Genomic DNA, 22590 nt, shown 5'->3' with positions numbered 1-22590 from the left:
GTGACTGCTTTACAAGTCATATGGAAACAGATTCAGACTATGTCAGACACTAGTATGCCACTCGATGAACAGTTCGAGGAGAAAATCTCGGCCAGCTCATTCTCAGATGGTCCTGAGACAATCCAAGTCCATTTCCCTGGATTCCCTCGAATGCCCCCCAGGGCCTACAAGTCCATAAGAAGGAAAACCCTGAAGGTGACCAGATTGCTTTGCTCTGTGCTCACTTCTCATTAACTCCTTACTTTTATTCTTTCTCCCTAACATTTTCTTTCAAGACTATCTGCCTGCACTCCATCAATACACTTCTGTGTTCCTATAGAATAGTTCCCCTCTCTGCCACAATTTCATGCCCCATTCAGCAGGAAACAGTTAACAATCTGACATCATTGTCCCTTTGTCCTCTAACAGCAGTTAGAGTGTCTTCTCATGAGAGGCAGTATTGAAGAGGGGTAAAGTTAGTGTGACTGGACCCCTGAAGGTAAAAAGAGCAGGAAAGTTTTTCATATCTCTTGCCTAGTTCCAAAGAACTGTTTTTCCACAGTTAGGATCCCTCCGGGGATGGTGGTTTTTCATAGGATTTAAACATTGTGATTGGTCAAGTTAAGCTAATCTCTTCCTGAGACAGCCCCTAGTCCTAACCAGCCATCTGGCCTTCTGGTTTACCTGGGCCCAAAGACTGCTCACCACCCTACAGTTATAAATACCTTTGCAAAGACAGGTCAGGGGGTTGGAGTGATGCCTTAGCGGTTAAAATGTTTGCCTGAGAAGCCATAGCCCAAGTTCAATTCCCCAAGACCCACTTAAAGCCAGTTGCGCAAGGTGATGCATGAGTCTGGGGTTCCTTTGCAGTGCATGGAGGCCCTGGAGCTCCCATTCTGTCTATCTGCCTGTCTCTCTCATAAATACATAAAATTTAGAAAAGAAAAAAAGATTAAAAGAAAAAAGCAAAAAAAAGATAGGGCAGGCTCTTGCTGTTTGATCTCTTGGGAACTTCCAGCTGTGGGTGAATTGTTCCCTAGGCTGGGCCTGGGCTTGCTTGGCCCAGGCCCAGCCCGGAGCTCAGCCTAGGCCTTAACAGGGAGCTGGGAGGGCCCCTATCCCTTATTCTACACATGGGTTCTTTATCCTGTCCAACTCCCCACATGAAAGGAGCTTCTTGAACTTTCTTTTCTCTTTTCTTTCCACACTTTTTTCCCCAGCTCCCAATCTGGTCACAAGGACCCCTGAGCTAGTGGGCCACATGGGCTTTTGGGGTCCACCTGGTGTACTTCTCTTCTCCCCACTTTGTTTCCACTTACCTCTCAGTCTTTCCCTTTCTGTCTTCCTTTGTAAAATCTGAATAAATTATAGTGTTTTAAAAATCACCCTCTTGAATCTGGAATTCCCAATTGTTTGGTTAGTTTGCAGATATGAACTCAAGGCTTGGGGATCCAGGAAGCACCCCAGAACCCCAATTTCCCTGTTACAAAATGAGTAGTCACTAAGTAACATCACAGTCATGACATTAAATGTTTTCATAAAAGTCCCATCCTACCATCTTCCAGTTGTCATTTCCTGTTACCTGGTGAAACTGATGTTCTCTGCATTATAATAATTCTGTCTTCTTTAGGGCATCATGTGAATGGAAATATTGTGCTTGACTTCCTTCCTTTGGCACAACAGCTCTCCCTCTACATAGTTTTTTAATTTTTTTGTTCATTTTTATTTATTTATTTGAAAGGGACAGAGAGGGAGAGAAAGAGACAGATAGAGAGGGAATGGGCACGCCAGGGCTTCCAGCCACTGCAAATGAACTCCAGACGCATGCGCACCCTTGTGCATCTGGCTAACGTGGGTCCTGGGGAATTGAGCCTAGAACCGGGGTCCTTAGGCTTCACAGGCAAGCGCTTAACCGCTAAGCCATCTCTCCAGCCCAAGCCCTCTATATTTTTCTGGCTGTTTCTGTTCCACCATATTACGGAGTGATATTTCCATGTATATATAAATTAAATTTATCTACCAGTTGATTTACTGGATGCTAACTCAGCCTATATGGCTTTATGGAGAATCTGTTCTATCCCTACACATTACTACCATCATCTACACTGTACTTGAGTATACAAAAGGCCATTCCATACCTGTCTAACCACCTGCTTGAGGGGAGTAGGGAACATGTGACCAGAGAGTTTCATGAACATCTAATCACTTGTCCACTTCATTTTCTGTGAAGTGAGTTTAGTTATTTATTTGCATGTTCAGGGTGTGGTGTATCTGGGTCTTTTGCTACTATAAACAAATGGCATATGTCTGCACAACTTTTTTGTATCCAGCCCACGTGGGTGGTTTGAGACTTGAACCTTGAGTTGGCAGGCTTTGTAAACAAGCTTCTGTAACCACTCAGCAATCTTCCCACCACTGAGTTTATTTATTCACTAGAAACCATGACATATAAGGTACCATGACTATAGACAAGACTTTCTCTAAGTCCACAGGTAGTAGTTTTAGCAAGCAATTTGCACACCAAACAGGAAAAATTCATATACAGAGTGTCTTGTCTGATCAAAATAAAACATTGGCCAATACAAGATAGGATCTGTTCAAAGTAATCAAGCTATCACTGGCAGCTAGCTCATTACCTATAAGTGATGGTGTCATAGTGGGGACTTACTATGGGTCTCTGCTACAGGCAGATTGAAGATTCAACAGTCATTTTACCTGGATTTAATATATGATTAAGTGGATGTTCATGTTGCTGAGCTCCATTCCTACTACCACTGTCGCTTTTTCATAAGCCCATAGCGTGATGGTAGAGGTGAATTGGGACAAAGGCAAATTGACAGCCACAGCATCCCATCAATTTGATTATTAAAGGCATTAGCTGAGGTCACTCTTTGCTGACAATTCATCTAGGAAAAGCGGATTCTTATTTTTCACCCATTCAGAAGCATATCCTTCCTCCAAATTTCTTTGTTAGGAATTTTTCAATCTTATTTCATCCAAATTTCTAACCCTCTAGCCAAACCCTTGGCCACAGACAATAGGTTATTATAATTGTTGTATAATTACATCTCTGGCAATTTGTTATTAAAAGCAAAGTGAATAATTTCTCTACTTAAAATGTTGTTTAGAAGGAGGAATCCTCTTTCTTACCATCCTTCAGGGATTACTCAAAAAGCATATGTAGTGATACAATTGTCTATTTAAAAATAATATTTAAATATTGTACAGAACTATCTATAAACCAAGTCTTCTGTTCCTATGACTGGGTAGTTGGGAGTCTTTAAAATATTTTTATTTACTTATTTTTTGAGAGATAGAAAGAAATAGAGATGTGGGGGGGAATTGAGGGAGAAAAAGAGAGAAAGAGTGGGTACACCAGGCCTCCAGCTGATGCAAGTGCCATCTTGAGCATCTGGCTTATGTGGGTCCTGGGAAATTGAACCTAGGTCTTTTTAGGTCCTTTGGCTTTTCAGGCAAGTGCCTTAACTGTTAAGCCATCTCCCCAGCCCAGTAGTTGTGAAGTCTTTATTTGACCATAGGTATATGCCAGGAGAGAGGAGGCAATGCAGCAAGAGCAAGGATTATGGAAATTACTTACACCTTCAGGGAACATTCTTGCCCGTATGTATGTATCATTTCTATTTGATGATGGAGCACTGTTGTGCATTCATGGTGCTGTAGACTATGGATTCAAATAACATCCCTTCCCTGATGTCAGCTCATTCCATATAGCAACTTTGTGGCTCATGGTTAAGCATTCAGTGTTCTCTAAGGCTCAGTAGCAGAACAACAAAAAAAAATGATGGAAAAGAAAGTAGTTGTCTATGAAGAACTTCCAACATTTTGTTCTAAAATTCTAAGGGTTGTGCTATGATGATTTACTTATAGAAAACCTAATAGAACCCAAACTCCAGCTTTCATCCCTACCTGTCACTTCCACTCCAAACACCATTTTGAATCATATGGCTTAGGCTATGGAACAGCTTGCACAATAGCCTGGACCTACTACAAAACCTTTTTGTGTTTGGAACTGTATTGATAAGTAGTAGCTTTTAGGGGCATGGGCAAATAATCCAGAGTCACACACCCAGAGAGATCACTGGTCATCTCCACAATGAAACAGGCCCATGAGAGTTGTGTTTCTGTCTAGGGTTCAGGAGAGGCTGGATTCCACTTGTCCCTCTCCTTAGCAAGGATGTCTTCACAGGCCTGTGTCATTGCAGGGTTCATGGAGGCTAAAGCTCTCTGGATCTCAGGTAGATTTATTTCCTACCTGTTGGCATATAGATGCATAATTGAGAAGCTGTGATTTGACTTAGAATTCAGGTTAGGATTTTGTGTACTTGCCCTAGAACTTTCCTGCTTATATATATATCCAGTAAGGATTTGAGAGGCTTTTAGTGTGATTTATTTCCAGAAACACTATGATCAGTTAGATAATGTCACAGGTCTATGTATGCCAGATGATTCTGCTTGTTGCTTTGACTGCAGTCTGTAGTAATCACACCCACCTTGTTTTGGTAGCTAAGTGTCACCATTTGGTCCCTAGTAGCCCATGATCCAATTATTTCCAATGCACTTGTTTCACAGTTCAGTAAGAAAACTCACTTATGGTTTAACCTTCAGAGTAATGTGATCACAGAGTTCTTTAAAGACGCCAAGACTGGGCTGGGGACGGCTCAGAAGTTAAGAGTGATTGATGCATAAGCATGAGGGTCTATGAGGTCCTGAGACTGGAAGAATTTGATCCTCCAGCACCCATGTAAAGAGCTGAATGTAGTCACACATTTCTGTAACACCAGTTCATGGCAGGAAGGAATCCAGTGAATCGCTGGAGCTCACTGGCTGAAAATAGCAGCTCAGAGCTCAGGTACAGACCTCATTTCAAGGAAACAGGGGTAGAGCAGTAGAGAATGGCATCCACAGTTCCCTAGCCTCCCATTCACGTGCAGATGTGCATGCATCTTTACATGTACGCACCTGTACACCACATATAACACCCCCCACACACAGAGTCAAGGCTTTCTTTGCAATTTCTTTTTCATAGTATTGACATAAAGTATATCTTCTAAACACTTCCAGTGTGCATAAATAGATCTTAACCAATAAATCAATCAGTTCTAACATCTCAACTTTCCATAACTATGGTTTTAAATGTATTAAACTAGAGAAGGTCCAGCATTGTTCATTCATTCACTGGGCTACCAGCTCCCTTTACTAATGACAATAAAATCATTCGCATCTTTAAACCTAATCCAATCAGAGAATCTATTCCAGAAACCCCCAAGCCATTCCAGAAAATCTAGGCATAAAATTTTGGCCCTGTAAAACTACATCCAGTACCAAAACCTGAGTGGGTCTGAATATTCCATGATATGAAACAATGGAAAGAAGGAGAGGAGAGATGGAACACAAAGAACAAATGTCAGTGACAAGTTGGTCCTTGCTATGGTAAAGGATTATTTTAATCTTGTGATTTAAGAGCACATTCCCAGTTTTAAACTTTTTTCACTACAAGCCTGCAATGCTGTTATGTTTCTGAGCAGTATTATAAAAAAGAGAATAAAAATAAGAGAGTAATATGTAAGATAAATCCACATGAAAAATGAGTGCTTTATGGGTTGATACAACTGCCAAATCATACAAATTTTCAATATATAAAACTTAGAAAATAAAAAGAAAATGAAATGCTGAAGTCATAATATTTGTATATCTGGGGAAGATTTATAGAATTCAGGTATCCAATTAATGTGAAAAGAATCATAGAATTGCTTTCCTAGAAGTCCTTATTCCAATCAGAGTTTCTAAACTATATTCCTGGAACTGAGATGATTTCAGGAAAATAAAAAGTTATGAACTTCTCTTCACCAGCATCTCTGTAGTGAGGCATAATCTATTTTAGTCTGTAAAGTATACGTAATTATTTTGAGTTTCTGACAGGATAAGAAATGATAATGTATATAAAATCCCTCTCATATGTAGTACAGAAAGTGGATTTTCAGTAACTAATTCAAAGTTTATTATTTTTCTATTTCTTTGCCTTAAAGAACATATAATGGTGATTGTGATAATAAGATTCATTTAAATATTTGTTTCAGCTAACCAACTTGGTCAAAGGCACTTATACATCATAATTTAGTAATCTCTAGAATCTGCTGCGAGAATGTGAATACCAAACATTTCAGTAATGGGAGAATCAACACCTATTTCACCTCGCCACTACTCAATTGCACTTAGACTAAGAAAAGGAACGTGCAGGGGAAAGTAGTTTATCCATTTTTTTTTAAGCCAAAGCTGACTGGCTTTTTTTATGAAAAAGAGAAAGAGTGATAGCAAGAGAGACAAAGAGAGAGAATTGGTGCACCAGGGTCTCCAGCCTTTGTAGTCAAATTCCAGAAGCATGTGCCACTTTGTGCTCATGGGCAACGTTGCCCATGTGATACCTTGTGCATCTGGGGAGCCAAATCTGGGTCCCTAGGCTTCACAGGCAAGTACCTTAACCACTAAGCCATGTGTCCAGTCCCAGTTTTGTTTTTTTCTTAGTAACTATTCAAGATTTCTTGAAGAAATTAGGAAATAAACTCAAAATTAGAATGCAGCCAATGATGTTTTTCATTAATGAGAATATTTGGGAAAAATGTTCTTTAATTTTACCCTCAATCATCTCTAAGCTTAATCTTGATATTTTAAATTTTTCTTTGTAGATTCCTTTTGCAATAGAAACACCACCAGGTGCCTGTCAAGTTCTTGCTCAAACAATTCTATATGCAAGGGTTTTTCACAAGACAACTGCTCCTGTTCTCATTCAGCCAATAATGTGGACAAAGACTGTGTGGATGAGAAAGATCCTTGCTTCTCAAATCCCTGCCAAGGAAGTGCCATGTGTGTGAGCACCCCCGGAGATATCGGCTTTCTGTGCAAATGCCCTCCTGGGTACAGTGGGATGACCTGTGAAACTGCCACCCTTGCCTGTGGTGAGAGCTCCTGCCAGCATGGAGGCACATGCCATCAAGACCCTGTGCACCCTGTCTGCATCTGCCCTGCAGGATATTCTGGAAGGTTCTGTGAGATAGAGCACAATGAGTGTGCCTCCAGCCCTTGTCACAATGGGGCTATGTGTCAGAATGGAATCAATGGCTATTCCTGCTTCTGTGTCCCAGGATACCAAGGAAGGCATTGTGACTTGGAAGTAGACGAATGTGTTTCAGATCCCTGCAAGAATGGTGCCGTGTGCCTCAATGAGATAGGAAGATACACTTGTATCTGTCCCCAAGATTATTCTGGTAAGTGTGATTACATCTTTACCTTAGGTGGTATGGTGTTGCAGTCCAGTTCGCATTGCTGTTAGAAATCACCCAACCAAGAGCAGCTTCTGGGAAAAAGAGATTTATTTTGGCTTAGAGGCTCAAGGGGAAGCTCCACAATGGCAGGGAAAAACGATGGCATGAGCAGAGGGTGTACATCACCCCCTGGCCAACAGAAGATGGACCACAGCAACAGGAGGGTATGCCAAACACTGGCATGGGGAAACTGGCTATAAAGCCCTTAAGCCCGCCCCCAACAATACACTCCCTCCAGGAGGCATTAATTCCCAAATATCCATCAGCTGGGAACCTAGCATTCAGAACACCTAAGTTTATGGGGACACCTGATTCAAACCACCACATTCCGCCTCTGGCCCCCATAAACTGATATCCATACATGATGTAAAATACAATGCTTTCAGTCTGACTTTAAAAATCCCCATAGTTTTCATCAATTCCAATGATGTTCATACATCTCCATAGTCCAAGATCTTTTAACTGAGCCATAATACCAAAATATAACCTCAAAAAACCCATAATGACACAGAATAAATATTCACACTGCAAAAGATGGCATTGGGCATAGCAAAGAAACATTCAACCAATACAAGATTTAAAACAACCAGGGCAAATATCAAACTCTGTAGCTTCAAGTGCAGCAACTCTAACCAGTGACAAATCTTCAAGTCCGATAATTCTAACCAGCAACAAGTCTCTGGCATTCCAATTCTGCCCCTCCAGCTAGGCTACTCATAGTCCTGGGAAACTTCATCGGGGCCGGCAGCTCCTCGGCAGCCATCTCATGGTCCCAGCATCTCCACTGGGTCTCCACTGCAAGCCACGGTTCATCATCATGGCCCCATGGGGTCTCTATGCAGGCAACCAGCAAACCCACTTCACACTGCCCATGGCCATTTCCAAAACACAAGACCATGTTGCAAACTCAATGACCCTCTTTCCAGCATTTCTTATACTCCACGATACCAGGTAGGGTGCCAATTTGTTAATCCAGGGGGGAATAAAGCAGACTTTGAAGAACAGGACACTCCTTGAGCACTCAGGCCCCTTCAAAAGAGTCGACATTCTTTTTGTTGCCCCAGCGCAGGTCAGCTAGCCCAGTCTCAAAGGTTGTAATCTCTCAGTTGCAGCTGAATGGGCAATAGTTCACCCAAAGATTTTTCTTTCTGTGCCATATCCCTCTGCTCACACCAGTTCATTTCTACGCAAAGCAACCCTGCACAACTTCTCAGGACATGGGCACAAGAGCAAGCTTCTCACATAAACTGCTAGCCCAGTCCAGGCAAAAGCTCTTTCTCACCCTCATAAGCCAAACCTCACAGTCCATAGTTGTTACTGCATTCAGGTCTTGCAGCTCAGACCATAACAGTCCGTCAAGCTGTACTTACAGCACTGCAAGGCATTTCTTAGGCTAAGATTTCAACTCCTTCCACATTCCTGTTGAAAATCAGCTCCAAAAGGCCGAAACCACATAGTTAGGTGTCCAGCAGCAATCCCACTCCTCGGTACCACTTTACTGTTGCAGTCCAGTTCGCATTGCTGTTAGAAATCACCCAACCAAGAGCAGCTTCTGAGAAAAAGAGATTTATTTTGGCTTAGAGGCTCGAGGGGAAGTTCCACGATGGCAGGGGAAAACGATGGCATGAGCAGAGGGTGGACATCACCCCCTGGCCAACAGAAGATGGACCACAGCAACAGGAGGGTGTGCCAAACACTGGCATGGGGAAACTGGCTATAAAGCCCTTAAGCCCACCCCCAACCATACACTCCCTCCAGGAGGTGTTAATTCCCAAATCTCCATCAGCTGTGAACCTAGCATTCAGAACACCTAAGTTTATGGGGACACCTGATTCAAACCACCACATATGGTATGGTTTTCTTTTCCTTTAACATGGAACATCCTATCATGAATGAAATGGCCAAATTCTGACAGGCATCAGTCTCTAGATAAAAAGCGTCCTATCCTCCTATCAGTCATTGGTGTGCAGACCTGTAAGTGGCTATGTACTGTTAGTTGTGCAATCCCAGCTGGAACATTACGTAAATTAAAATTTACATTCAGATTTATAAGTATTAACTAATTTTCCTTTGTGTTTATGCTATATTTAAATGAATTTTATTCATCCAATGATGGGCAATGGGCACTTTAGTTGCTACCAATCTTGGCTATTGTGAATGGTACTGCAATAAGCATGAGAGGGCATATGTTTCTTTGTCATAATTATTCCCACTCCTTTAGTTTGTGCATAATAGTGGAGATCATATAATAATTATATTTTTAGCTATTTAAAGCCCATCCATACTGTTTTGAAAAATGACTATGCTTATTTATAATATAGCTAAAGGATAAAAAGGTTTTCTTCTCTCTATATCCTCTCCAATAGTACCTTTGACTCATTTTGACGTTCGTCTATGTAGTAGATTGGGACTTTAGTATGAATTTCCCTAGTGATTACATGTGTTGAGCATCTTTCTCTTGTACCTGTTGGCCATTTGTGTTCTGCAATGACAACATGGATGACCCTAGAAGACATTATATTAAGCCAAGCAAAAAGACACATCTCACTTATATGTGGAATTCAAACAACTCAAACTCACAGAAGTGTGCAATGGTGGCAAGTAGGGGCTGGTGTGTGTGGGAGTAGACACAGAAGGATATGTTGGCCAATGGACATGCAGTTACAGTTGATAGAAGAAATAAGTCCTAGTGTTCTATTACACTGTGACTGTGGTTAATAATAATATTGTTATGTTGAAACAGGCTTCCAAAAGTGGAGTCACTGAGGACAGCAGGATGGCAACAGAGACTTATCCACCCACATTCCTCAAGAAACTGCCCAGCCATTATCTTTTCCTTGATTAGCAATGCCCCCAGGTCATTTTCTTGTAAGTCACCTGGTCACTGTTCTGGTCTCACACCCTGGCTATTTGAAATGGCTAATGTGAAGAACAAAGGAGTTCTTTTCCCTTCCTTACCTTCCCCCAACTGAAGAGTCCTATAAAGCCCACTATCTGGAATCTCAAGTTGGCTGTGCTCTGCTCTTGAAAGTCAGTCCTGGCAGCTCATATTTTCCCTGAATAAAAGCTTTCATCTTTGCCTCAGAGTGGTTTGCATGTTATTGGTCACTCCCAAACCTTAGAAATACATATTTCAAAATATTTACCAGAGAGGATTGTAAATGCTCTCATCACCAAAAAGTATTTGTATTGATAGATATGCTAATTAGCCTAATTTGATCATACCACAATGCATAGTGATATAGAAATATTAAATTGCACCTTACAAATATATACATTTTAATTGAAAATATGAAAAAATTTTAAAGAAAAAATACTCATGTTTAATGTTTAATCAGTAGGCTTAGTGGATCAGAGCAGCTAGGTTTCCTATTAGTATTTCTTTCATCCTAAACTCAAATTTGCCCCCTATGGTCCACAGACCAATACTGCAGCCTATTTGGAAGGCTGGCTTCATGGCTTCTTGTGCAGAAGGATGATGCAACAGAACAATGATAGCAAGCCAGTTCTTATTCATCTCTTAAAGAGAAAAGAACAGAATTCCATGTTAATTGCTAATAGTCTTCTATGGATATAATTTTGTCTTAATGATAGATTGAGTTGGTAACTGGGTCTCATTCCTCTCCTAGTCCTCACATTCATTCTCCCTGTTTTCTGTCCACCTTATAAGTCAGTTCTTCATTGTGACCATTCTTCTTGCTTTATCTTTGTAGTCTCCTTGTCCTTGTCTGAGGCAAGTTCAGTGCATTTGTGCATTCTTACATTCATCCATTTAGTTTTTCATCCTTTCCCTATGTAGCCTTTACTTAGATTTGTGTTTTATCAGTCAAATTTAAATGCCAAATTTCCCCTTCACTTTTGACGCTTGTACAGCTGTCTGTGGTACCTAACTTTTCAATTAGCCTTCATGGTAAATACACTGATATAATGGCCCTGTTCCTATAGGATCATCTTATTTCCCTTGTTTTCTAAGAAAGTAGGGAAATTTTATAATCTGTGTGTTTCAGGCAGTGTGTATAAGTCATGATTGGAAAAGACAATTTATATGAAGGACTCATAGGCAGTAAAAGTCCTATCTTCTCTTAACTGGTTAGGCTTGCAGGGGTACAGGTTATCATAGGAGGTTTGTTCATCCATCTCACTCACAGACTTGCTTGTGTTCTGGTAGCTCATTGGTGGTTCTCAGCTCTGAATATCCATTAGCAATTATCCAGAGGGAGGTGAAACAGGAATGGTTGGGCACTACCTCAGAGGGTCAAGCTTAATTAATGACTCCAACAGAGCTGGGGCTGAAAGCCAGAAATTCAGATCATAGCAACTTCATTTGGAAACTTTTCTTGCATGATACTGTCATTTAGACACACCAGGAGGTTTGTTTACTTCATCATCACCCCGTGATCGCCAGTGTTTGTGGTAGTTCAAGCCAATTTACAGGAACCCAGCTAAGGTGAAGAATCAAGGGGAAAGCCAGAGTTGAAAAGGAGAGAAAGAGAGAAAGAGCAACCAGCATGGCTGCTTGTGAGAGCTCTGACATAGCCCTAGAGCTCCTGATGCATCCTGCAGAGTACATTACCGTGATGGGGCTGCTGTGCGCTACATCTGAATTTAGAGTGATCATAAAGAACTAGGCTTACAAGGGAAAGCCAAGTATTTCTGAGCAGCAAGGCAAGGGAAGGTAATAAATTTTATAAGGCAGAGAGGTAGGAGGGGAGAAAGCTTCGCTTTGGCATGCCATGTGGAGAGGGTTCAACATTGTGTGAAGACTCCACTGTGACTCCTTGCTTCAGGGGCTCTGTAATTCATGGCTACAAGTGGGGTGCAAGGCCACTGACATTGCCGGTGAACGTCTGCTGTACTTCAGTAAAAACTCCAATTGAATAAATTATATTGCTGGACGTACAATCAGACATCATTTAACCAGTCAATTCATTGCATGTTTAATAATATACAGGTACATGCTTATCCATCTGCCGTAAAATAAATAAAATACACTTCATGCTGTTAAAAAAAAAAAAAAAACCAAAACCTCCAATTAAAGTTCAAAGAAAGCGCTGCAAACTTTCCCTAGTGAAAAGAAGATGGGTGCTGAGCATGTATCTGCTTCCAGTTTAAGTTGCAATGAATCATTCTGAAATCGAGGTCTTCCTTAAAGTGAACTGATGAATTAATGAACTCACCCCATTCAGATGCTTACTGTTAGGTCAGGACAGGCTTCCAAATTGGAGACACCAACAACAGCAGAATGATTCTTTTCCCTTCTTCGCCTTCCCCCAACTAAAGAGCCCTATAAAGCCCGTTTATCTGGAATCTCTGTTGGCTGTGCTCTGCTCTTGAGAGTCAGTTCAGGCAGCTTGTGCTTTTCCTGAATAAAAGTTTTCATCTTTGCCTCAGATTGGTTTGCATTGGTCTTGTTCACTCTTGAACCTTATGTCTGGTACTGCGACTCAAATAGGAGGCTTCCAGCTGCCCATTTGGGCAGCCAGACCTCCTTTCCCCTGACCAGACCACTGAGCTGCCATTGACCCTCTGGTTTCGGACATCTCTGCCTAGTACCGGCTCTCACACCCACCACTCCTCTTCTCTGTCTCCTCCCTCCTTCTCAGTAAGTGTCCCTCTTGGGTTGGCCTGCTCTGGTGTTTAATCCCTCCACGTGGCTGCCATGCCGGCATGCCAGGCTATATCCCTCGGCTGTTTCTGGGCCCCAAGCCCAGATCTTGAGAAAGTCACACTTGGACACCTCAGTTCTCTCACTCTCTGGTCTACTGTGCCCTAAGGGTTGCCTTTTGGTTCGATTGCATCATCTCAGTATGCTCCCTCTTCCTCCTTACTCTCCCTTCCTCCTCTCCCTCTCCCTCCTGAAGTCTCATCTTCCACTGCCAGCAGCTTTTGCCATTGGGAGCAAAGTTGCCTTCCTTGCCCACTAACAGGCTAAAAAGCCTCTGACAGTTGCAACCTGTATGGCCTCTGCCCACGTGGGAGGTGCAAGCCCTGTTCACCCTAATGGGCCAGGGTGTTCTGTGTAAACTCAGCTTAAGCCCTGCTTCCTTTCTCTAACCCTTGTTTTGCTCTTTCCAGGTCTCCTTAAGAATTTAAAGCCTCTATGACTCTTGGACAGCATCTTATCTTTCTCTGCTACTCTGCCTGACCACAATATAAGCTGGACAATGGTCCAAATGATCTGAGAATGGTACTTTCGATTTCCAAATTCTCACTGATTTAGAAATTACCAACATACAGGCAAATGGTTCAGAATACCCTCTATTCAAATATATTTTTTTTCACTCTGCATGCACAGCTTTCTCTCTGCTCTACCTGCTCTTCTCATCAAGTAATTCTAGCCAAGGTCTCAGGGATATGCTCTCATTCAACCCCTCCCCCATACTCATCCTTACCCTCTGCTCTTGACCTAGACACCATAGATGACCTTGCCCCAACAGCTCCTCTGGCTCCTCCAGCTCCTTCAGCATCTCCTGACTCCTGCCTGATAATGAGGTTTGAGTTTGATCTCCAGAGTTATAAATAGAATAGAAATTTAAAATGGGAATGCATAGCTTCTGAATGAATAAATGAATGAATGTGTAAAGGAGAAATGGCTGTCTAGGGTCTATATGAAAAGTGTGCTTAAAATGAATGTGTGTGTGTGAGTATGTATGTGGCTTACAGCCCTAAGGCTGTAGACTGATTTCTGTTCTGAGCAGTGCCATTTCATTGTGGGGGATGTTCTCCACCAAGCCTACTGTATTAGATGGCATAACCAACTTTTCCTGTTTGGTGTCCCCCAGAAGGAACACTAAAAGATCCTAGGCATAAAAATGTAAGATTCTCCTACTCTGAAGAGTTGTAAAATGGCAGGATCAGAAAGCTGCCTTGTAGCCCTGAGGGAAGTCCAAAGCTCTCCCTGGCATTTAGGAAAAAGAAAAAAAAAAAGGCTCTTTCTTAGCTTCCCTGCCTTGCAGAGCCAGGGCATTGCAAGCAGAGGGAATCTCAAAATCCTGGCACCAGCATGATGATGGATGAATGCCAAGTCACTGTGAACAGATGGGGACTTCTTATAAGAAATTTGTAAGTGTTTTTATGTTTACCTTATCTTTCTATGCTTCTATGGAGCTACTAACAGATGACAGTCTCAAGATTTATGTTTAAATTTAGAAGTACTCAATACTGAGTTTGTAAGGAAATTTCTAATAATGTTTGAATCTGTTTTCATATTTTTTGAAAAATGTGTTTCAGGAATGTTATAAGAAACAGTTTCAGGGCTGGAGAGATGGCTTAGTGGTTAAGCACTTGCCTGTGAAGCCTAAGGACCCTGGTTCGAGGCTCAATTCCCCAGGACCTACGTTAGCCAGATGCACATGGGGGCGCATGCATCTGGAGTTCATTTACAGAGGCTGGAAGCTCTGGCGTGCCCATTCTCTCTCTCTCTCTCTCTCTCTCTCTCTCTCTCTCTCTCTCTCTCTCTCCCTCCCTCCCTCCCTCTCTCCCTCCCTCCCTCCCTCCTTCTCTCTGTCGTTCTCAAATAAATAAACAAAAAAAAATTAAAAAAAAAGAAACAGTTTCAAAATCAATAAAAAAAAATCTCTATGTTTATTCTGGGTAAATAGTGTAAGTCAAATCTCATCTACTCTGTCTTATAAGCGTTATTTCCAAAGGCCTTTTGAGAGAAAAAATGTAAATGATCATATTAAAGTCTTATGGTGAGGAAAATAAAAGTTTCTGTTGGTACTTATGAGATGAACTGACTAAAGAAGATAAACTGAAGAGGACACTTTAAATGTTGGGTGTTAAATGTTTAATGAAAAGATTGTTACAGAGTGGTTACATAGATTGTAGAGTAAAAGTATGTAGATGAAGGGGTGAGTAAACCTAAACGGAAGGTTAAAGACAAAGTACTTAATCAGGTTACTGACTTCTTGACATGTAAAATGACTATTATCTAGGGCTCACATCAGACTAACAAAGTATGGACCTGGCTGGTACCAGGTTTCTATGGTATTCAGGTTGTAAACTTAACTTTAACTCTTTGATGTTAATCTGGTCATGTTAATGGTTATGAAAGACTGAATTTAGAGTATCCAATCAAGTCAGCTAAGCTCCTCTATCTATCAATCTTTTAACTAAATCTTAAGGTTATAATTGAGTCAGTAATATTTCTTTACTTATTTATTTTCACAAATAAACCAACTTTAATAGATATTATTTTGTATTTGTATAGCACCTTCTTCAAGACCCTTAAATGCTTCACAGTCATTATCTCTAATCAATCCCCACAACAACCCTGTGAGGTAGGTATTACTCCCATCATACAAGACAGGGAGACTGAAGCACAGAGAGGGTTTGAAACTTGCTAAGGTCACACAGTTAAGTTCACCTTAGAGCCAGGATTCAAGTACCTCACTCTCCCAGCCTCAGCCACATACCTCAGAGAATCTTTAATAAAAGGTCTTTAAACAAAGGAACAGGAGTAGTATGTTATGAAAATGAAGTCTCTCTACTGCCATCAAGAAAAGAAAAAAACCTAAACTGATGGTTGAGGCCACAAAGCCCATGTGTTAATTTCCTTCCTCCCCCTTCCCTAGACCTCCTGGCTCCTGTCTTCTAAAGTAAAATTCTCAAGACAGAAGCCGTGTGACTTAGAAATGGGACTTAATTTAGAATACTTTTAGTTACAATAATTAATGGAAGTTTTTATGCCAATACACAAAATATAGGTGAGCTATCCAACAAACGTACATAATTATAGTGATCAGTCCTACCTGAATCTGCCTCAGTTTAATCCCAGCCAACTGACCGTCTCACAATGCTCTCTAGATGGACAATCACTTCCTATGCCTGCATTTTTGTTTACTCAACCTTAACCCTATCAGTTTTTAAAGTATACAAGTTTCTGATAAAATTCAAAGTGTTTTACTTAGATCCAACTGCACTGAGTAAAATGTAAATATAGGGCCGGCACCCCATCATTCCTCCACTACAAATCATACAACAAAACATGACTTGGATGTGTAATTGCCATAGGACTCAACACCAATGCTAGAACTTGCCATAACATGAAATTTAATTAGGCTTTTCTGCCACATTTTTTGAAATATAAAAACATGTAAAAGCAAACACAATATAGTATCTCAATGATGCACTTTAAGCAAATAACTTCCTCTACCTTTCTTATGCATGCTGTAGCCTAGATGATGGTAGAAAGGGCACTGTTCATCTCTTCTCTTCATCTCTTATCATTAATAAAAAAGGATGGAATGTTAGGTCGGGACAGGTTCCCAAAATGGAGTCACCAAGGACAGCAGAAGTATGACAGACAAATAAGAAAGTAGGTGATCCACATTTTTCAAGAAACCATCCAGCCATTGTCCCTTCCTTGCCTAACAATGCCCCAGGTCATGGTTTCCTGCCCCCTATTTGAAATGGCTAATGTACAGAACAAAGGAGTTCTTTATCCTTCCTCATCTTTCCCCCAACTGAAGAAGCCCTGTAAACCCACTATCAGGAATCTCAGGTTGGCTGTGCTCCACTCTTGACAGTCAGTTCTGGAAGCTCATGCTTTTCCCAAATAAAAGCTTTCATCTTTGCCTCAGAGTGGTTTGTGTGGTCTTCGTCATCCCCAAACCTTATAATTACAATATGACAAAAGCAGGTCTCTAAAAAGGCAGGGAAAGGACAGTTGAATATACCATGAAGAAAATTTGTAGGAAAATATTTTATTTCCTTCATCACAAAATAAAAGTTTGTATAAAGATTAATATTTTTGAAGAAAAAATATATTACATTTACTTTTCAAATATAAAGTACACAGTATTTTTGCTTTTCAGGTATAATATGTGTCTATATTTCACAAATAGAATACATAAAATCATGCCTTATTTAAAAACTATTTAGCACATAGAGACTATTTAGAAGGCATAGTCATAGAAGGGGTAGACTATTAGGTCCTTACCTGGAAGAGTGGCATGGGCTTGAAAGAGATAGGCAGGTGTAAGTCACTAGAAGCAGGATGACTTACCATTTATCAGAGCAAGAATATTTTCAGATTTATTTTATTCAAGGAAAAGTCAAAGCTTCCAGACCTCTAATTAAAAAAAAACAAAAGAAGCTGCACTAAGTGTTTAAGTGCCATTTCACACTTAATGAACTTGCAGTGTGTATCAGTATCTCTAACACCTTAGTATGCATCAAACACACCTGCAGAGTTTTCATTAAAATGTAGATTCTGATTTTCACATAAGAATGTGACCTGTAAATTTTCATGTGATATTGATGCAGCTGGTTATGTAGAATTTCATGTGATTTCTTCAATTTTTATTGCACAAAGTCCATAAAATGGAGAAATAAAAAGTATAAAAATTAGAATTTTCTTGTATTCATCCATTCTAATGTCTCATTCCTTCCCTGTGCTTCAGCTCTTGCCAGTGATAATCTGAGGTAGGTAATACTATGGTTCAAATATTCTCACCAAAACTTACATGTTGGAAAGTTAATTACTAATGCAATAATATTCAGTATGGAACATGATGGGAGTGTTCATCCCAAAGGCAGAACTGTCATGAATGGATTAGTTCTGTGGTGGAATGACTTTGTGGAATGTGTTCACTGCCTTATACTTATACAGCCCAAGTAAACAACTCAAGCACCAATTTTTAAAATAAAAAATGCTAACACAATACAGTCTAATGAATATTAATATGATAGTTTCATGTTGAGACATGATGCTAGGAACATATTAAGTCACTGCTTCCTGTTATTAAGCCATTATGTTTGTGTAAGAGCAGAAAGCTTAGTATGGACAGTAGAAATACCATAACCTGTGAAATACAACAATCCTGAATCTGAGCTGAGGGTTTCAGGCAGCACGACTTTGCATTGCATGACGTGACAGCAAGAGCAGTGCAAAGATTGCACCTTGTTGAGAACCAAGGCTGCAGTGAACTCACAGTGCAATGGGTGAGCATAGCCAGAAATACCTGATTCAGCACTCCTTTGACTTTCAATTAATTTTTTGTCATTGCACGTATAGAAACCTTTACTGTTGCCAAATTTTCTCAACCTCCACCTTCATTTTTGTGTGCCAAAGTTCAAGAAGTGAGCTTTTACACTGTCCATAGCTAGAATGCTGGCTTCCTTTGTAGTTTGTATCAGTCATGGTCACAAAGTGTCACCCACATACTCAATTGAAATATAAGAATAAATAGCAATGCTGTAAGTTATTTGATGGCTATTCATTTAAAGTTTCCCATCAGGATATACTTTCAGTAACATTTCATGGTCTTCTAAAATCGTTTTGAACAGTCCACATCCATGTGATGGCTAATCCTAAGAGGTAAAGACACTTTGCCGACCCTGCTATCACAGTGGCACGTATCAAGAGCACTTGAATTTGAGTCAGGATGGAGATTTAAATATGAATGTGGAGGTCCATATTTTCAAAGTATATTTCAATTAAATGGTTTGAAGGAATTTATGGCAAATCATCTTGAAAACTTAATTGTCATACAAAGTAATTTATGGCAAATAAAACTATTGCAGGTTATAAATATAAACTTGTTCCATTTCTAGTTATTACTATAATTTTATCAAAGGAAAATGGTAATACTCTTAATTGATTATTTTTGTGGTATCCTGTGCAGAAAATGTAATGGTTGTTCAGGCTTTTGTTAAGAACTAGAACTTTTTTGTGTAACTATAGAGACACTTAATTTATTATTATAATAGTACAGAGAGGTGGGGAAAGGAAGGAATATTTAAATTATATGACAGAATTTTCCAATTCCTTTGAATTTTCATTTATATACATGTGTGTTTTCTATAAGTCATGATAATATTTTCTCTATCAAGATCTTTATACATTTAAATACTTATTGGTCTTATTACATTGGCTAAGACCTCCGGTTTACTTCAAATATAAATGAAACTGAATTTTTTATTTTGTTCTTAATTTTAGAGGGCAAGTTATAAACATTTTACTACTTCAACATTTCCATAGGATATTTTCTGGAACACTATTATGTCTTTTGTAAAATACAGAATATTTCTTTGCACTTTTGGTTTACTAACTTTTAAATTATCTATTAATAGTTAATTTAGCAGATGACTTTATTTTCCATTTATGGTAATAATTTTTCATGGTTATTGTCTTTATACAGTGGGTAAATTAATGGATTTTACATATTAATTCAAATTTCCACTTTTTTGCCCATTCTTGAAACCAGTAACTGTAAAATAATTTGTGCTACACTATTCTTTTTATATGTTAGTAAATTTGGTTAGCAAAAGATTTTAGTATTTTTTCATCTGTGTTTATGACAATTGTCTTTGATTTCTAAATACTCAACTATAGTATGAAGGTAATGCTAACCTCCCAAAATGAGCTGGAATATTAGTTGTTGGTTTTTATTTTAATTTGTTTTATGGAACTTTCTTGTATATGACTGACACTGTACATATATAGATATATATATGTGTGCATAACAGGTTATACTCTTTTATACCCTCACCCCAGCTCCTATTACCTTGGGGATCCACTCCAGTGGGATTATGGTATTCACTGTGGGTTCTTGAAGGTGTCAGTCCCTGTGGGCTAGCAGGGATTGTGTATCAGGGTATTCCTACCCACTCTGGCTTAAAATCTTTCTGGCCCCTCTTCCTCAATGTTCACTGAACCATGGCAGGTCTATTTGCAGTCTGATTTAGTGTTCAGTTCTCTGTAGGTATGGATTTTTGCTTTTATCGGTTTTGGTTGATCATTATATCTGTCACTATCACCCTGGAACTGGTTATCAGGGTAGCCATGAGCATTATTCATGTTGCCACTTCCTTTGCATTTCTCCTTGGCCCTGGTAGATGTGGTAGAGGTGGCTAGTTTTATATTGGGAAGTCAGCTATTTTCTTGTTTTATCAATGGATTTTGGTTCTCCTGGGGTTTCTGTGTCATCTATAAAATACAGAAGATTCTCCAAACAAGAGGAGTGCAGTTTAGGTTAAAGGGATTATGCAAATTTATTTGAGAGATTTTTAAAATTTTTTATTTTATTCAAGAGATAGAGAGCAAAAGAGAAGAAGAAGAGGCAGATAGAAAGAAAATGGGCATGCCAGGACCTCCAGCCAATACAAACAAACTCCAGAAACATACACCACCTTGCGCATCTGGTTTATATGGCTACTGAGGAATCAAACCTGTACTCTTAGGCTTCATAGTCAAATGCCTTAACCACTAAGCAATCTTCCTAACCCCTTATTTGAGAGAATTTTTTGGTGTGCAAGCCCACTCTTCTCCAGAGAACAGTGGGGCTTCTTTCTAAAGTCTGAATTTACACATGGTGGGATTCTGACTTGGTCTCCAGTACCAGACATGAGTTCTCTTTCACTGAAGGACCTCATGTCCAATCAGAGAACAGTTGGTTAATGCAGAGGTTATATGCCACTATTGCACAAGTGTGAACTTCTTGACCTGCTGGTTGATTTTGTAGATGCAGGGTTCCCTGCTTATTCATGCTTTTTCTGACCATTGCCCCAGCAGGTCCCATATGGCTTTGCATAAGGAGGGAGCTAGTTTCTGATTTGAAAAGTTAGAATCTTTTAAAATAATCTTTATACAAGGAAAATGAGGTTTCTGGCTCTTGAAAATGTTTGCTGAGTGAATGCATAATGTAAAATATGTTTACTCAGAAAATATTTGTACTTGCAATGCCCTGGCCATTGTCAGACCCTGAAAGAATGGATATGATGAAAGCAAAATGTGTTCCTGACAGAATGCTTGGTGTTCAGGAACCCAGCATATGAACAAAAGTACTCTGACAATGAGCAGAGTGCCAAGGAGGAAGAAAGAAAGGATACCATGATGTTGCTTAGAACCTAGAAATAAAATGCCTAACGGGGGACCTATGAGTACAACTGCATCTCTTTCAGGATGTAGTCCTGAAACTTTTAATCTCTGACTACATTTATGATTATTATTTATCATGTGAATAATAGTGAGTATCAAGGGGGAAAGGGTAACAAAAGTGTTTGAGAAAGAAGTGGCTATGATTTGAAAGTTTTGTCCTCCAAAAACTTACATGTTGAAACTTTCCCCTCCCAGAGTGGAGAACACAGGGAGAGCTCCCATGAGGAAAGAGAAGCAGCTCTGCAGATATATGACTGTTGTCTAGTATGTATCATTAGGAGACCTTGAAATGCCGCTCTGTCCTCTGCCCTTAGGGTTGCCGGAATAAATATTTTTTCATTCTCTTTCTAGAACTTGTTTCAGCTTCCTTGAATATTCTGGGAAGCTAAGGTTGAAACAGTGAAGAATACTTTTTGACTTTTGATGGTGAAAGGAATATGCAAGAGGACAAGATATGAAGATTAAGAAAATCAGCAAAAAATTATTTAATATGGGCATGAGAGGTTATTCTAATTTTGCATCTCACTAAATTAAAATGTGTCCAAGAATTATATTAATTGGCAGGAAAATTAAAAAAAAACTATTAAAATTTTAAAATATAATCATGTAACAAATCAAAATCTTCAGATTTAATTTGTTATTTGTGCTATATAGATTTCATTCCACATGAAGAAAACTAAAGCAAATAAAACATATCATGACTGAAGTACTATGGGGTGTAAATTACATCCCAATTTTCAAGATGTAAAAAACAAAAGGGAGAAAAGAGGAGTATTAGAATTGACAAAATTTTCTGGTTATTCTGAACAACAAAAAGCACTGTTACAAAAGATGAGTCTAAATACCCAATCCAAAAGATTGTTAGTTCAAACCCTAAAGATGGTCCCACGGGGGTGGGGGAGTCTTAATCTCACATAATATTTTCTCAAATGTGATAAGCCAGAAATCACTCAGATTCTCTCCACTGCTGTGGGATGGTAAGAACACTCCTGCTATGATACACAGGAAGACTTAAAGCAGTGAGGGAAGAGGAATGCTGCCTGTCCTCTGGGCACTGAGACTTGAACCACAGATGTACACCAGTCACCGTTGAAGGAGATAGGCAGAAAGAACTAGCAAACATAATTCTATTCAAAAAGAAAACAAGGTGCATATTCGCCTGACAGGGTACTAAATACACTGCATGGAATCTGAAATTTAGGAAAACTGAAGGCTGCAGTACAATTGTTGCTAATACATGGGCTCCACAGATAACGGTAAAGGTGTTCAGAGTGGCTTATCATTGCCACACTGTGTGAGTCAAGTGTTCTCTGCCTGCTGAAATGAGTGATGAGAACAGCATCAGAGCCAAGGCCTGGTCCATACTGATAGCATGTGATACGCATT

General features: G+C 39.7%; 1 protein-coding gene across 2 annotated transcripts in view; it reads left to right on the top strand.

Moving 5' to 3' along the window:
* Crb1 (crumbs cell polarity complex component 1) overlaps positions 1-22590 on the top strand; it is a 214155-nt gene that overhangs the window by 50686 nt on the left and 140879 nt on the right. For both annotated transcript variants that reach the window (XM_045141129.1, XM_045141128.1), the window contains exon 2: positions 6684-7262. In XM_045141129.1, coding sequence (XP_044997064.1) covers positions 6684-7262 — 579 coding nt within the window. The remainder of the gene's footprint in view (positions 1-6683; positions 7263-22590) is intronic.

This window comes from Jaculus jaculus, chromosome 1, assembly GCF_020740685.1.
Source record: "Jaculus jaculus isolate mJacJac1 chromosome 1, mJacJac1.mat.Y.cur, whole genome shotgun sequence".
NCBI lineage: Eukaryota > Metazoa > Chordata > Mammalia > Rodentia > Dipodidae > Jaculus > Jaculus jaculus.
Note: the sequence above shows the minus strand (reverse complement) of the source record. Positions and strands in the feature narration are given on the sequence as shown.